Source organism: Phoenix dactylifera, chromosome 3 (assembly GCF_051530095.1).
Source record: "Phoenix dactylifera cultivar Ajwa chromosome 3, Ajwa_hap1_PhDact_Kaust_v1.1, whole genome shotgun sequence".
In the NCBI taxonomy this organism is placed as follows: Eukaryota; Viridiplantae; Streptophyta; class Magnoliopsida; order Arecales; family Arecaceae; genus Phoenix; species Phoenix dactylifera.
This window is the reverse complement of record NC_143192.1, coordinates 38,358,505-38,372,778: the sequence shown is the minus strand read 5'-3', so window position 1 is coordinate 38,372,778 and position 14,274 is coordinate 38,358,505. Positions and strand designations below refer to the sequence as shown.

Sequence of the window (14,274 nt, the reverse complement as noted above, 5' to 3'; positions counted from 1 at the left end):
AACTACAAAGAAGAGTTAGAAAGTATTTATCGCTTTGAAGTGGCTTTGCTCTTCTTTGTCAAGGATGCTTTACTCTTCAAGAAAGGATGGAGCTCTTGATGACTCTTTGAATCTGCTCAACCCCTTTCTTTGATTCTTGAAGCACTTGAATGAAGAAGATTAGGGCACTTTTGTTTTCTTGTGTACTCTTTGATATCTCTTTCAAAAGTTGTTCTATCTGATGAATAGTGCCCCTTTAAATAGCTTCCCACATCCTTTGGACAAGCCCCAATGGTTAGATTTGAAAAACTAGCCGTTACTGACCTTGGAAAGGACAAAAAGTACATCTGCAGAACTAGCCGTTATGCTTCAGCCCGTGTTTGGGTCGGCTCAATCTGTCCTTGGGTCGACCCAACTTTCACTTGGGTCGACTCAAACATTCCTTGGGTCGACCCTCTCAGAAAACACAGAAACTGGAATTTCAGCCTTCCTCCCCATAGGTCGACCCAACCATTCTTTGGGTCGACTCAAAGTTCACTTGGGTCGACTCAACTTCTTCTTGGGTCGACCCTCTCAGTAATTCCAGAGAACCATTTTCTGTCTGCCTTTCTGTCTTGCCTTTGGGTCGACCCTCTCAGGGTTTGGGTCGACTCAAGCTTGGGTCGACTCAACCACTGTTTGGGTCGACCCTCTCAGTAAATCCAGAGAACATATTTCTTTCATGTTTTGAGGTTCTTGAAGTTTGGGTCGACTCATACTTACCTTGGGTCGACCCAACTCACTGTTCATCTGTGCCAATTTTGCAGAAGTGTGCCAAATGACTTCTTGATGTGCCGGGGTCGACCCAATCAACCTTTGGGTCGACTCAATCTACACTTTGCTGCATCTCAAGGTTAGATTCATTCAAATGAACAAAGACATGTATCTATATCAATTCATACAAATATACTGAGAGTAATGAACTTATAAATGAAGTATCAATTTAACTTATAATATACTCTAGATAATTGCTTGTTAATCATCAAAATAACACTATTATCCTCAATCTCCCCCTTTTTGATGATTACAAAATAAAGAGTATAAGCCTATTGATACTTGTCTTTAAAAACAGTTTATAAAAGGGTTTAAATTGCTGAATTTCAGCTTTTCATATATAAGAGTGAAATCTCCCCCTATATTATTTAAATGTTGCCAATTTGACTCTTTGAATTGCTCCCCCTTTCATTTATAATTCATTAGCGATGAAACTTCAAAAATTTGAGATAAAATATGAGTTTCAGGTTATGTATCGGGGTGCGAGAGGTGCGTGCCAAATTCTGAATTTATATGTGCCAAATTCTGAAATTTGATAGAAATTTTTGATTTAATCAATTTCATTGTTACAAATTGCTCCTCCTTAGATGTATAAGCTTTCTTATATGATTTTTAATTTGTTTGCCCAATTATTTCTCTTTTCTTGCATAAATTCTTATTTCTTTTTCTCTATTTCTCCTTTCTTTAACTTTCTTTACTTTTGCTCTTATTATTCTTTCTTTACTTACTCTAAAGATATCTTTACTTCTCCCCTTTTTGTTGCTTTATCTAATCTACACAAAATCTTTACTTCTCACCTAAGATCTTTACTTCTCCTCAAATAAATACTCTTTCTTTACTTCCTAAAATAAATAAATACTCTTTCTTTACTTCTCCCCCTTTTTGTTATCATCAAAAAGATACATGGAAAAGATGCAATAAACAACAAACTTCAAACTTCATTGATCAAAATAGGAATATTTTCATACATTCATGTCCAAAAATAAAAAAACAGATACAATGTTCCTTAATCAAGATTTAAAGATACATGATAAAAGCAAGATACATATGAGAACTAGATATCTAGCTTAGGCTCTAAACATAGATGCTAAGATCAGCCTAGGGAGACTCTAACGGCTGGGATCTAGTCCTCATCCTCCTAGTGTACGTGGCGGGGGGAGGTCGAGCCTGGTGAGACTGTGGCTGGCGTGGAGCACGACGAGCTGGATGACTCTGTGCCGAAATCTCTGACTCAGCAGCCTGTGGCACAGATGGTCCATGGGTCTCTCTCTCTCTCCGGAGTGCTCCTATCTGCTGCCTCAGATCACTGATCTTAGCAGACATGACATCCAATCGGGCGTCCAAGCGGCTCGTCAGCCCGTCAGTGATAGTCCTCGCCTGAGCTGACATGAGCTCAGTCATCCTGCTCCAGAACTCATCCATATCTGTCGGAGGAACGGATGACGATGGTCCAGCCTCTGAGGGTGCAGTAGGATGATCCATATGCTCCTCATCCTCATCCTCTGGTGCATCTCCCTCTGGTGCCTCACCCTGAATGCCTGCTCCAGTGTGAATCCACTGCCCGTTCACTTTCTCATATCCCATGCGTATAAGTGTCCGTGCAGTGTATGTATCAGTATGATGTAGACTCTTGGATGCCTCCTCCTCAAGAGCTAAACCGTGCTGTCTAAAAATCAAGGTGAGTATCATACCATAAGGTAGTGATACCCTGTTGCTGCACATCACCTTTCTCATCTGTCTCAGTATCATGGCCGGAAGATTTAGGGGAATCCCCTGAATCATACACTCCATCACTGCTAGATCTCGCTCTGTGATGAGATCGAATCTCCCGGTCTTTGGAAATAAAATCCTATTTATCATATTGAGCAGTAATCTCATTTCAGCGAAAAGAGAACTGCTATTACCTTCGTGGAAAAGTCGAAGTTCTCATTTTCCATGATCAACTGTAGAGCTCTCATTTTGTTTTCTGGCTTTTCCGGAGTGGCTCCTATGCAGGGTAGATGAAGTAGCTCACTCAAGCTCTCCTCGGAAACTCGAATTCGAACCCCTCGAACTTCCGAAACAAGCCCTTCCATACCAGTTTTGAGGAAGGCATAGAACTCCTGAACCAATCCGGGGTAGATCACCACATCTAGGGAGCAAAGATACTCCCAACCTTGCCTTTGGATCCATTCCCACAACCGAAACCCTTCTTGATTGAAGAACTCGGAATGGATCCTTCTCCCCGTAGTAACCGGCCTCCCCGCAAATCTTGCAAGTATCACTGAGGGGGAAGGAGGAGGAGGGGCCTCCGCACGTGCCTCACGTCATGGAGACACCGTAGATGGCTCGGTAGGTTGCCTTTCCTCCCGTTGGATCCGTGTGACTCTTCCGGATCTCTTGGCTACGGCTCGTTTGGGTCCCATTTCTCCAAGATCTTAAGGAAATCTACTGTTTGGAGGAGTTTAGTGGAGATTGGAGAGTGGGAACTAGGTTTTTCGGAAGAAGACAAAGGGCAAACAGTGCCCTAGAAATGCTCTCGGGTCCCCTTTTAACAGTGGGGTCCCGACGGTGGGTCGACTCAAGATTTTTCTTGGGTCGACTCAACGTTGGGTCGACCCTATTCTGGGTTGGGTCGACCCAAGTGCAGACTTTTTCTTTTCTCTTCCTTTTTGCTTCTAAAAAGTTTTTCTTTCTTCCAATCCTTATAAACTCTTTATGGGACTATGATACATGAGTAAGGAATCTATAGATAACAAATTTGACTCATGTTTCATGGGATTTTTGAAGTTAGAGGAATGTATCATGAGACTACTAGCTCCCTTTTATATTTCTTCAATAAAAAGGATCACATATGCCTAATTCCCTCCTTAGCATGCAGAATCTATCTTCACTCAATGGTTTTGTAAATATGTCGGCTAATTATTTTTCAGTGCATATATGCTCAATGCATACATTTCCATTTTGCACATGATCCCTAATAAAGTGATACCTTATTTCTATGTGTTTGGCTTTAGAATGCTGAACTGGATTTTTAGTAAGATTGATGGCACTAGTATTATCACATCTAATAGGAATATTGTCTACCTTAACTCCATAGTCCTCTAGTTGTTGTTTAAGCCATAATACTTGAGCACAACAACTGCCAGCAGCTATATATTCAGCTTCAGCTGTGGAGAGTGCCACTGAATTCTGCTTTTTACTAAACCATGATACTAAGTTATTTCCTAAGAATTGACATGTGCCACTTGTGCTCTTTCTATCTAATTTGCATCCGGCAAAATCAGCATCTGAATATGCAAGCAAATCTAGACAGGAGTCTTTCGAGTACCATAATCCTATATTGGTAGTTCCTCTTAAATATCTAAGGATTCTCTTAACAGCACTTAAGTGTGACTCCTTAGGATCGGATTGGTATCTAGCACATATTCCTACACTAAATACAATATCGGGTCTACTAGCAGTAAGATAGAGCAAGGAATCAATTAGTCCTCTATAGAGCTTAATATCAACACTCTTCCCTTTTTCATCTTTGTCTAGCTTACTAGTAGGATTCATTGGAGTGCCAATTCCCTTATGATTTTCATTCCCAAACTTCTTCAGTATTTCCTTTGTATACTTAGTTTGATGAATGAAAATACCTTCTTTGGTTTATTTGATTTGTAATCCTAGAAAGAAGCTTAGTTCTTCCATCAAACTCATTTCAAATTCTCCATGCATTAAATCAGCAAATTCTTTGCACAGAGTATCATTAGTGGCACCAAAGATTATGTCATCTACATATATTTGTACCACTAATAGATTTTTGTCCTTTCTTTTGAGAAATAAAGTTTTATCTACATTTCCTCTACAAAAATCGTTATTAAGCAGAAATTTGCTTAGTCGATCATACCAAGCCCTAGGTGCTTGCTTTAATCCATATAATGCCTTATGTAATTTAAACACATGATTTGGCAATTCATGATTTTCAAATCCTGGAGGTTGTTCTACATATACCTCCTCCTCAATAATACCATTTAAGAATGCACTCTTCACATCCATTTGATATAATTTGAAATCCATGAAACATGCAAATGCTAGAAGTAATCTAATAGCCTCTAATCTAGCTACAGGAGCAAATGTCTCATCAAAATCTATTCCTTCTTCTTGATTGTATCCCTTAGCTACAAGTCTAGCCTTATTTCTTATAACTAATCCATTTTCATCTAATTTATTTCTAAATACCCATTTTGTTCCAATTATTGAATTATGCTTTGGTCTTTCAGTTAATGTCCATACATTACTTCTTTTGAATTGATTTAATTCTTCTTGCATGGCATTTATCCAGTTAGTATCTTTTTCAACCTCTTCATAAGTCTTAGGTTCTAATTGTGAAACGAAAGCAAGATAATCATTTAAATTTCTAAGAGATGATCGAGTTCTTACCCCTTGAGATGGATCACCAATGATTAAGTCTTTAGGATGTCCATGTGCATACCTCCATTCTTTTGGCACGTCTTGGGGTTGTGGTGGCACCCAATCATCTCCGTTATCTTGATTTGGCACGTCATCAATTTTTAACTTTTCAAAGTCGATAATTCCTGTATCATCATCAACAGTATTTTCTTTTCTAGCAGACTCACTATCAGACTCATCAAATATAATATTGACTGACTCTTCCACCACTAAGGTTTTTTTATTGAATACTCTGTATGCCCTGCTAGATGTGGAGTATCCTAAGAAGATACCTTCATCTGACTTGGCATCAAATTTGCTTAGATCCTCCTTGCCATTGTTTAAGATGAAACATCTACATCCAAATACTTTAAAATATTTTGCAGTAGGTTTCTTATTTTTCCAAAGTTCATAAGGGGTTTTCTTGGTTATTGGTCGTATTAAAACTCGATTTAGAATATGGCAAGCAGTGTTTATAGCTTCAGCCCAAAAGTACTTTGGAAGATTTGACTCACACAACATTGTGCGTGCCATTTCTGCCAATGTCCTGTTTTTTCTTTCAACAACCCCATTTTGTTGAGGCGTTCTAGGTGCTGAAAATTGATGTGATATTCCATTTTTAGTGCAAAATTCTTCAAAGTGTTGATTTTCAAATTCCGTACCATGATCACTTCGAATTGCTACTAAGGTGAGTTTCTTTTCATTTATGATATTATTATATAGTTTCAAAAATTCTGAAAATGCTTCATTCTTATGTGCCAAAAATGAAACCCATGTATACCTTGAAAAATCATCAACAATGACTAGTCCATACTTCTTCCCTCCTAGACTTGTAGTTCTAGTAGGTCCAAATAAATCCATGTGTATGAGTTCAAATGGTCTAGTTGTTGATACTACATTCTTCGATTTGAAAGATGATCTAGTTTGTTTTCCCAATGAACATGGTCCACATATTTTGTCATTTTCAAAGATCAGTTTTGGCACATCTTTTATTAATTCCTTCTTAACTAGTTTTGATATTAATTCCATACTAGCATGTCCTAATCTTCGATGCCAAAGCCAACTAGTTTCATTTTTCTTTTCTTCATTAGTAATTAAGCATAAACCATTTTTCTTGCCTAACTCATGAAGATCTACTAAGTAAATATTTCTTTGCCTTTGTCCTACAAGTACAATGCTATTATCTTTAGGATTAGTGATTATGCATACAGATGCTTCAAATGTAACTTTAAACCCTTTATCACAAAATTGACTAATGCTAAGAAGGTTATGTTTCAAACCCTTAACTAATAAGACATTTTCTACAAAAATAGATGGAGCAATGAAAATTTTACCCTTTCCAATGATATGCCCTTTACCATTGTCTCCATAGGTTACTACTCCACCCTTCTTTGATTCCAAGGTGATAAATTGATCTTCGTCACCGATCATGTGTCTTGAACAGCCGCTATCTAGATACCATCGTTTTTCCACTTTATCAGCTGCAAGACACACCTGCAATCAAGATCAAGAAGAAACTTTAGGTACCCAAACTAAGTTGGGTCCTTTAGGGTTAGTACTCCATGTTCCTTTTGGAACCCAAACTTTCTTGAATTCAATCTTTTGATTATAACTTAACTTGTTTTGACTGGACTTTCTAAAGTTACATTCATATGCTCTATGTCCTAACTTATCGCAGCAATAGCAAGTAATATTTTCACTATTAGCTTTTACAAAAATGTTCTTTAAGAATTTTTGTTTCCTATTCGTTCTATATCCTAAACCGGCCTTATCATATACAGCTTTTTGGCTATCAAGAATCATATTTAATTTGGTAGAACTAAGAGTAAATTTATCTACCAAGGATTTATATTTTTCAGCATCTTCTTTTAACTTAATATTTTCAGCAATTAGATTCTTGGTTTCATTTGTAAGTTTCCTACTTAATGTTTCATAGTTATGAGACAATTTTAACTTATCTTTAATGAGAGATTGATTTTCTTCTTTTAGAGCTTTATTTTTATTAATTACTTTCTTATGTTCTTCCATGAGTTCTAAGAATGCATCATGTAATTCATCAACAGTAAAATCACAGTCAAGTTCAGAATCTACCTCATCGTCATTGGCCATATGACACATTTGGGCCGTCTCTTGATGATCTTCTGAATTTTGTCTCATTGTCAACTCATGGGTCATGAGTGATCCTAGAAGCTCCTCTAACTGTAGTGTGTTGAGGTCCTTTGCTTCCTGAATAGCGGTTACCTTGACCTCCCAATTCCTTGGTAGAGACCTGAGAATTTTTCGCACCAAATCAGAGTTAGAATAAGACTTTCCTAAACTCTTAAGCCCATTTATAATGTCAGTAAAACGAGTAAACATATCAGTTATGGAATCGGTAGGTTCCATTTTAAACAATTCATACTTGTGTACTAATATGTTTATCTTTGATTCCTTAACTTGATTGGTCCCTTCATGTGTGACCTCAAGTCTGTCCCAAATTTCTTTGGCAGTAGTGCAAGTAGATATTCTATTAAATTCATTAACATCTAATGAGCAGTAAAGCATATTTATAGCTTTTGCATTTAACTGTGCTAGTCTTCTATCACTTTCATTCCAATCCATTTCTGGTTTGGGTATGATAGTGCCCTCTATGTTAAGTGTGGGTGTGTGAGGTCCTCTAGTGATGATTTGCCACAGTTCATAGTCTGAAGCTTGAATGAATATCCTCATTCTATCTTTCCAATAAGTGTAGTTTGTGCCATTAAATAGAGGTGGTCTATTTGTGGATTGCCCCTCACTCATAGAGCATCCCACTTGGGTTGTCATGATCTTTAACTCTTGATTGTTAGATCAATGAGCACTATTAGAGCACCTCGCTCTGATACCACTTGTTGCCCAAGGTGACAATCCAAGAGGGGGGGGGGGTGAATTGATTTCTTCTCAATTTTGGTGTTTTAAAAAGCTTTCTTAATTAAGTGCGGTGGTTGCTTTCTTAGATTATTTGAATGAGTTAAACTAGAACAAAGATGGAAGATAATGCAAGAATAAATGTAAACACAAGCACAACACAAACACAACAATATATAGTGGTTCGGTGCTCTCCTTAGCACCTACGTCCACTCCCCAAGCGACCCCTTGGAAATTCACTATAATCTCGCGGATTACAGTTGGATTGTTTTCCGGGCTCACAATCCAAAAACCTTTGTTGGTTTTACGGGCTCACCAACGAACCTATACACTTTGGTTTTTCGGGTTCACCAAAAACCTTTGTTGGTTTTGCGGGCTCACCAACGAACCTTTACACTTTGGTTTTCCGGGTTCACCAAAAACCTTTGTTGGTTTTACGGGTTCACCAACGAACCTTTACAAATAGTTCAACAAACAAAAAGAAAGATTCAAACTCCTAAATGAGCAAATGAAACAATATTAACTACAAAGAAGAGTTAGAAAGTATTTATCGCTTTGAAGTGGCTTTGCTCTTCTTTGTCAAGGATGCTTCACTCTTCAAGGGAGGATGGAGCTCTTGATGACTCTTTGAATCTGCTCAACCCCTTTCTTTGATTCTTGAATGAAGCACTTGAATGAAGAAGATTAGGGCACTTTTGTTTTCTTGTGTACTCTTTGATATCTCTTTCAAAAGTTGTTCTATCTGATGAATAGTGCCCCTTTAAATAGCTTCCCACATCCTTTGGACAAGCCCCAATGGTTAGATTTGAAAAACTAGCCGTTACTGACCTTGGGAAGGACAAAAAGTACATCTGCAGAACTAGCCGTTATGCTTCAGCCCGTGTTTGGGTCGGCTCAACCTGTCCTTGGGTCGACCCAACTTTCACTTGGGTCGACTCAAACATTCCTTGGGTCGACCCTCTCAGAAAACACAGAAACTGGAATTTCAGCCTTCCTTCCCATGGGTCGACCCAACCATTCTTTGGGTCGACTCAAAGTTCACTTAGGTCGACTCAACTTCTTCTTGGGTCGACCCTCTCAGTAATTCCAGAGAACCATTTTCTGTCTGCCTTTCTGTCTTGCCTTTGGGTCGACCCTCTCAGGGTTTGGGTCGACTCAAGCTTGGGTCGACTCAACCACTGTTTGGGTCGACCCTCTCAGTAAATCCAGAGAACATATTTCTTTCATGTTTTGAGGTTCTTGAAGTTTGGGTCGACTCATGCTTACCTTGGGTCAACCCAACTCACTGTTCATCTGTGCCAATTTTGCAGAAGTGTGCCAAATGACTTCTTGATGTGCCGGAGTCGACCCAATCAACCTTTGGGTCGACTCAATCTACACTTTGCTGCATCTCAAGGTTAGATTCATTCAAATGAACAAAGACATGTATCTATATCAATTCATACAAATATACTGAGAGTAATGAACTTATAAATGAAGTATCAATTTAACTTATAATATACTCTAGATAATTGCTTGTTAATCATTAAAATAACACTATCATCCTCACAATATATTGGTTCAAACCTGGTTTCAGACAATTTCTTTTTTACATTAAAAAATGGAAGTGTACATAATAGAATTTGATTTTCTGTACATCATGGAGTATAACTCCCCTGCAATCAATTTTAGCCTGAGGCTTCCATATGTGGTGACTCTTATAATATATCTAAAAGATGACTCTTATAACAATCCATTGTACGGTATGATTGTTATTTCTATGATTGTTATTTCTATTTTGATTCTAAATTGCAATTTTCTCTTTAAAAGAGTTTGTGCACCTGCATAAATAATAATAATAATAATACCGTTACATCAGATATCCTAATGTTTGTTATTTAACAATAAAAATTTGGAACCACACGCTAACAACAGGGGAAGTAAAAGGATGATGACGATTATAATGTTATAATGGCCTGCTATAAGTCTACATGTTGGTCATAGAGCCAATATTTCGCTATCTGTATTACATATAAACTCTAGGGTATTCTTTTTTTATTAAGCCATCTTTCCTTTAGTTGGCTTCCTCTCTATCCTTTCATCTGCGACAATTGGTATCAGAGTCAGCAAAGACTACGTATTATAACCTGCTATTATTACCATTTTTATTATAAATAAAACAATTTTTTGTACAATTTTCTCTCTAAAAGGGTTTGCGCACCAGGAAAAACAAACGTTGTAACGGCAGTTATAACACTCGTATTTTAATATAAAAAATTGAAATCACCCATTTGTCATGGGTAGTTCTAAATACACCCCCCCGATTGCTCAGGACACCCCCCAAAAATTAAAAAAAAATTAAATACTCTCTACACCCCCCCATTTGCTAAGGACACCCCTAAAAAATTGAAAAATCCTAAATTACCCTTCACCCTCCCCACCCCCTCACCTAAATTGCTCTCTACACCCCCCAAACCCCCCCCCCCAACCCCGCTCTTCCCCTCCAAAACTCCACTCCAGCCGGCTTCTCCCTTCCCCCCAAAAAACTTCGCCTCAAGAACCTCAAGCACCTCGCCGGCGGCCAAACCCCCTCCGTCTCCCCCTTCTCCCTCGCCCAAAACCCCCCGTTCCCCCTTCTCCCTCTCGTCGCCGGCATTCTCCCCTTCTCCCTCTCGTCGCCGGCATTCTCCCGGAACCACCTCCCCAGCCATCTCCCGAGCAACGAGCACCTCGCCGGCGCCTCCACGACCACGTCGAGGTAGCTCCCCGCCCCCCCGCCTCCAGTGCTCCGTTCGGCACTGGATCGCCGAACAGAAGGGTTCTGTTCGGCTGAACAGTGCCGAACAGAAGCCCTCTGTTCGGCAACACTCAACCGAACAGAAGCCTTCTGTTCGGCTGCACGGTGCCGAACAGAAGCCTTCTGTTCGGCTGCACGGTGCCGAACAGAATGGTTCTGTCCGGCTCTGAGCAGCCGAACAGAAGCCTTCTGTCCGGCTCTGTGAAGCCGAACAGAAGCCTTCTGTTCGGCACTGTGCAGCCGAACAGAAGGGTTCTGGTGCGTGCCGTGCTGAATTTTGTGCCGAACATTTATGTATGCAATTGAATTATTTTCTTTGATATAGCCTAACATTGAATTTCTATATTTTCAGACATGGATCCCCGTCCCGCCAGAGTTAGACCTACGGCGTCAGCTAGGAGACGTCGTGCTAGGATTGCTTCTCCCGAGCCTGCTCATATGCCATCGGACTCTCCTGAGTCAGAGCATGATGATATGCCCGCTAGGGGCGAAGACGATGAGTCCGTTGGACCATGTCCAGGAGGTCCAGAGGATGAGTCCGTCCTGATCAGTTTCAGGACGCATATAGCAGCTTCCATCTGGAGGCAACAGGTATTGTTTATTTGTTATAGCATTATATTTTGTTTATTGATGTTTTATAAAGTAGTATAAAACTGAAATGGACCTTTTGTTTTACAGGTTATTTGGGATCCCCATCATCGGCTTCGGGGAGATCGCCCATATATACCCGTCGCATTTTTTAGTGGCTCCATCAAGTGCCTTGATATCGTAGAACCCTATCATCCAGAAAGGGTTCTTAGACAGTTTGGTCGTATTCAGACCATCCCTCGAGCGCCACTAGCCCCTACGCGAGCCAACAGAGGTTCCACAGCAGGCTCGTACCGGATACATTACTCCTATATGGATCAGCTTGGGAGCGGTGGGAGGACCACGTGCTGAGCCAGGCGAGCAGGAGCCACCCAGTTACCCGGCCATCAGACAGCGTACCGGGATACATGGAGTGGTATCTCCGTATCACGCACGTTGCAGTTCAGCCTCCTCATCTGCGCTCGAGTACTCATTCTGGAGCTAGGGGAGGTCATGATGATGCTGACATGCACCGGCGGCGTAATGCAGCTGCACTCGGTATCAGTACCGACATTGTACGGATGGGTCCCTCAGAGGCTACGTCACTAGGTGCCGGGCACCTATATGATGCTATTTCTCAGATGCATCAGGTACTTCTGGGTGATGAGCCTGGCCCGAGTACAGCACCCTCTCATTTGGATCCAGGACCCTCTCATTCGGACGTACAGCAGTACACGCGTCGACGATGGCGTCATAGGGATTGATGATGGAGCCTTTGTAATCTTTGTAAAGCCTTTGATATTAATGAAAAATATATATTTTTGGTACATTTACGTGTAATCTTTGTAAAGCCTGGCCCGTTCTATTTTACATAAATATAACAGTGCACATAACAATCAATCTAACAATGCGAAGACAGATATTTTTTGATTTATATTGATGATGGAGTTTCAAAAATTGTACATATATAAACAATCAATCTAACTCTACTGTCTCGCTAATTATAACATTAGGTGAGATGCTCTCTTTGAACTGTTGAATCCGTGCTTCATATGAATTTTCCCATCCGGTAGCACAAGGAAGATGATATTTTCGCCAGTTGGTCGCTACTGGCGGAACGGGATGTCCCGGCAACAAGAACACCTTCAAAATTAGAAATAAGAAAATATTAATAGCTACAAAATTATAAATAAGCAAAATTAAATAAGCAAAATTAAATATTCGCAAGTGTTGTGAACGTAGTACCTCAACAAAATGATTTCCATTTACGAATCCGATAGCGATATCTTTGCGGGATAGAAGAGGTACTGGCACAGAACGGAGAGGTAGGAAGGTCAGACATTGTTGCAACGAGAGATGGTATAGGACAACATTATAGCAGGATGCTATAAGATGACCCATGTCCGGCATAGTCATCCATCTGTCATATGGTGGACAATCATCATAATATGATAATGCATGAGTGATCTCAGCAATCGTCCCTTCCACACCATATAATGTGCGATAGTGGTCCGAATGACATTGCAACTCTTGCAATAAATCCTTCCTAACACGCACCCAGTCATCTTCTCCAAATCCCAGTAAGTCAGCTATTGCCCTAAATCCGCAATTCCCATCAGCTTTTACATCCTTGATATGCTGGATGTATGGTCTCAAGGCAGAAGGAATAGCATCAATATAGATAATGGGCGTATGTGACTGGGCTCTAGTACGAAAAATCTGCAAATAATATCAAATGATAGAAAATATGTAACAATGGCAGAACATGTCCCGTATCGGCACATCTCGGCACGGCACATCCCGTATCGGCACATCTCGGCACGGCACATCCCGTATCGGCACATCTCGGCACGGCACGTCCCGACATGTCCCGTATCGGCACATCTCGGCACGGCACGTCCCGACATGTCCCGTATCGGCACATGACATACCGGCACGGCACGGACCGTCCCGTAGACGTTGTGATACCTATTGTAAGGAAATAAATATTTGGTACTTACCTTTTGCTTGGGCCGTCTCTTTTGAATCTGAGTAGATGGATTGCGGATGGTAACTTTCTCAACACCAGGTGAATAACTATCCTGTCCAGATAGAACCAACTCAAACGCAGACGGGTCACGTCGAGTAGACGTATCAACCTTCAGTGAAGCGCGCCCACGTGAACCGGTCTTCCGTTTTGCAGGCTCTAAAAGAGGTGTACTATCTGGACTTGCAATCTCTCGTAACTTCTTGATCATCTGCAATTGAGAAGCCCCATCTAACTTCTTGAATCGTAGCGCAATCAAATCTAACTCTGCATCACAACTCAACTGAATTGGCTGCACGGGGGGGGGGGGGGGGGGGGGTAGGCAGAATATCAAGTTTCCTCCAATGAGGATCTATGCAGTCGAGAGGAATGGGCCGACCTTCCACCCTGTACCGCGCAATCTGGTGAGCACATGGTATACCATGTGTGCGTCGAATAGCGCACCCACAATTTGAATCATCAAACCCAACTGAATTGGCTCGTTTCGATTGGGCGAGGACATGATTTAACGCACTTATAGATATGAAACCTCGCAACTCTTTGAATTCAGCTGGCTTGAAGTTGTGCTGCACTACCAATAAACTCTTCTCCAATGAGGCTTTAACAGAGCTGTGCTGCAACTCAATCAATCCATGTATTCTAGTCCAAGATGACTCGAAACTTCCTTGGCTTGATCCAAGCTGCTTTTTGAGCTTTGCATGTGCACTCTCGACCCTAGTAAACAAATGAAAATTAGATATAAGAATTGAGGCAAATTAAATTTAAATGAGTCTTTATTTGTGATACCTATTTGTCGTCACATTTCCGTAGTGCC

At 40.5% G+C, this 14,274-nt stretch overlaps 1 protein-coding gene across 1 annotated transcript; it reads right to left on the bottom strand.

The window, feature by feature from the left end:
- Positions 1–12,409: 12,409 nt before the first annotated feature.
- On the bottom strand, positions 12,410–13,762 carry LOC149768097 (uncharacterized). The gene is made up of 3 exons (XM_089929937.1): positions 13,435–13,762; positions 12,680–13,153; positions 12,410–12,577 (listed from the first exon to the last, which is right to left on the bottom strand). The coding sequence occupies exons 1-3, from the start codon at positions 13,669–13,671 to the stop codon at positions 12,410–12,412; spliced, it is 879 nt and encodes a 292-aa protein (XP_089786063.1). The 5' UTR covers positions 13,672–13,762.
- Positions 13,763–14,274: the final 512 nt, after the last annotated feature.

What these genes read in the sequence shown, in the direction of transcription:
- LOC149768097 (XM_089929937.1), bottom strand. Translation starts at nt 13,671, where the DNA reads ATGATCAAGAAGTTACGAGAGATTGCAAGTCCAGATAGTACACCTCTT. An exon ending in AGAGACGGCCCAAGCAAAAG is followed by an intron (nt 13,154 to 13,434) that starts GTAAGTACCAAA and finishes TATTATTTGCAG; the next exon opens with ATTTTTCGTACTAGAGCCCA. An exon ending in ATGGAAATCATTTTGTTGAG is followed by an intron (nt 12,578 to 12,679) that starts GTACTACGTTCA and finishes CTAATTTTGAAG; the next exon opens with GTGTTCTTGTTGCCGGGACA.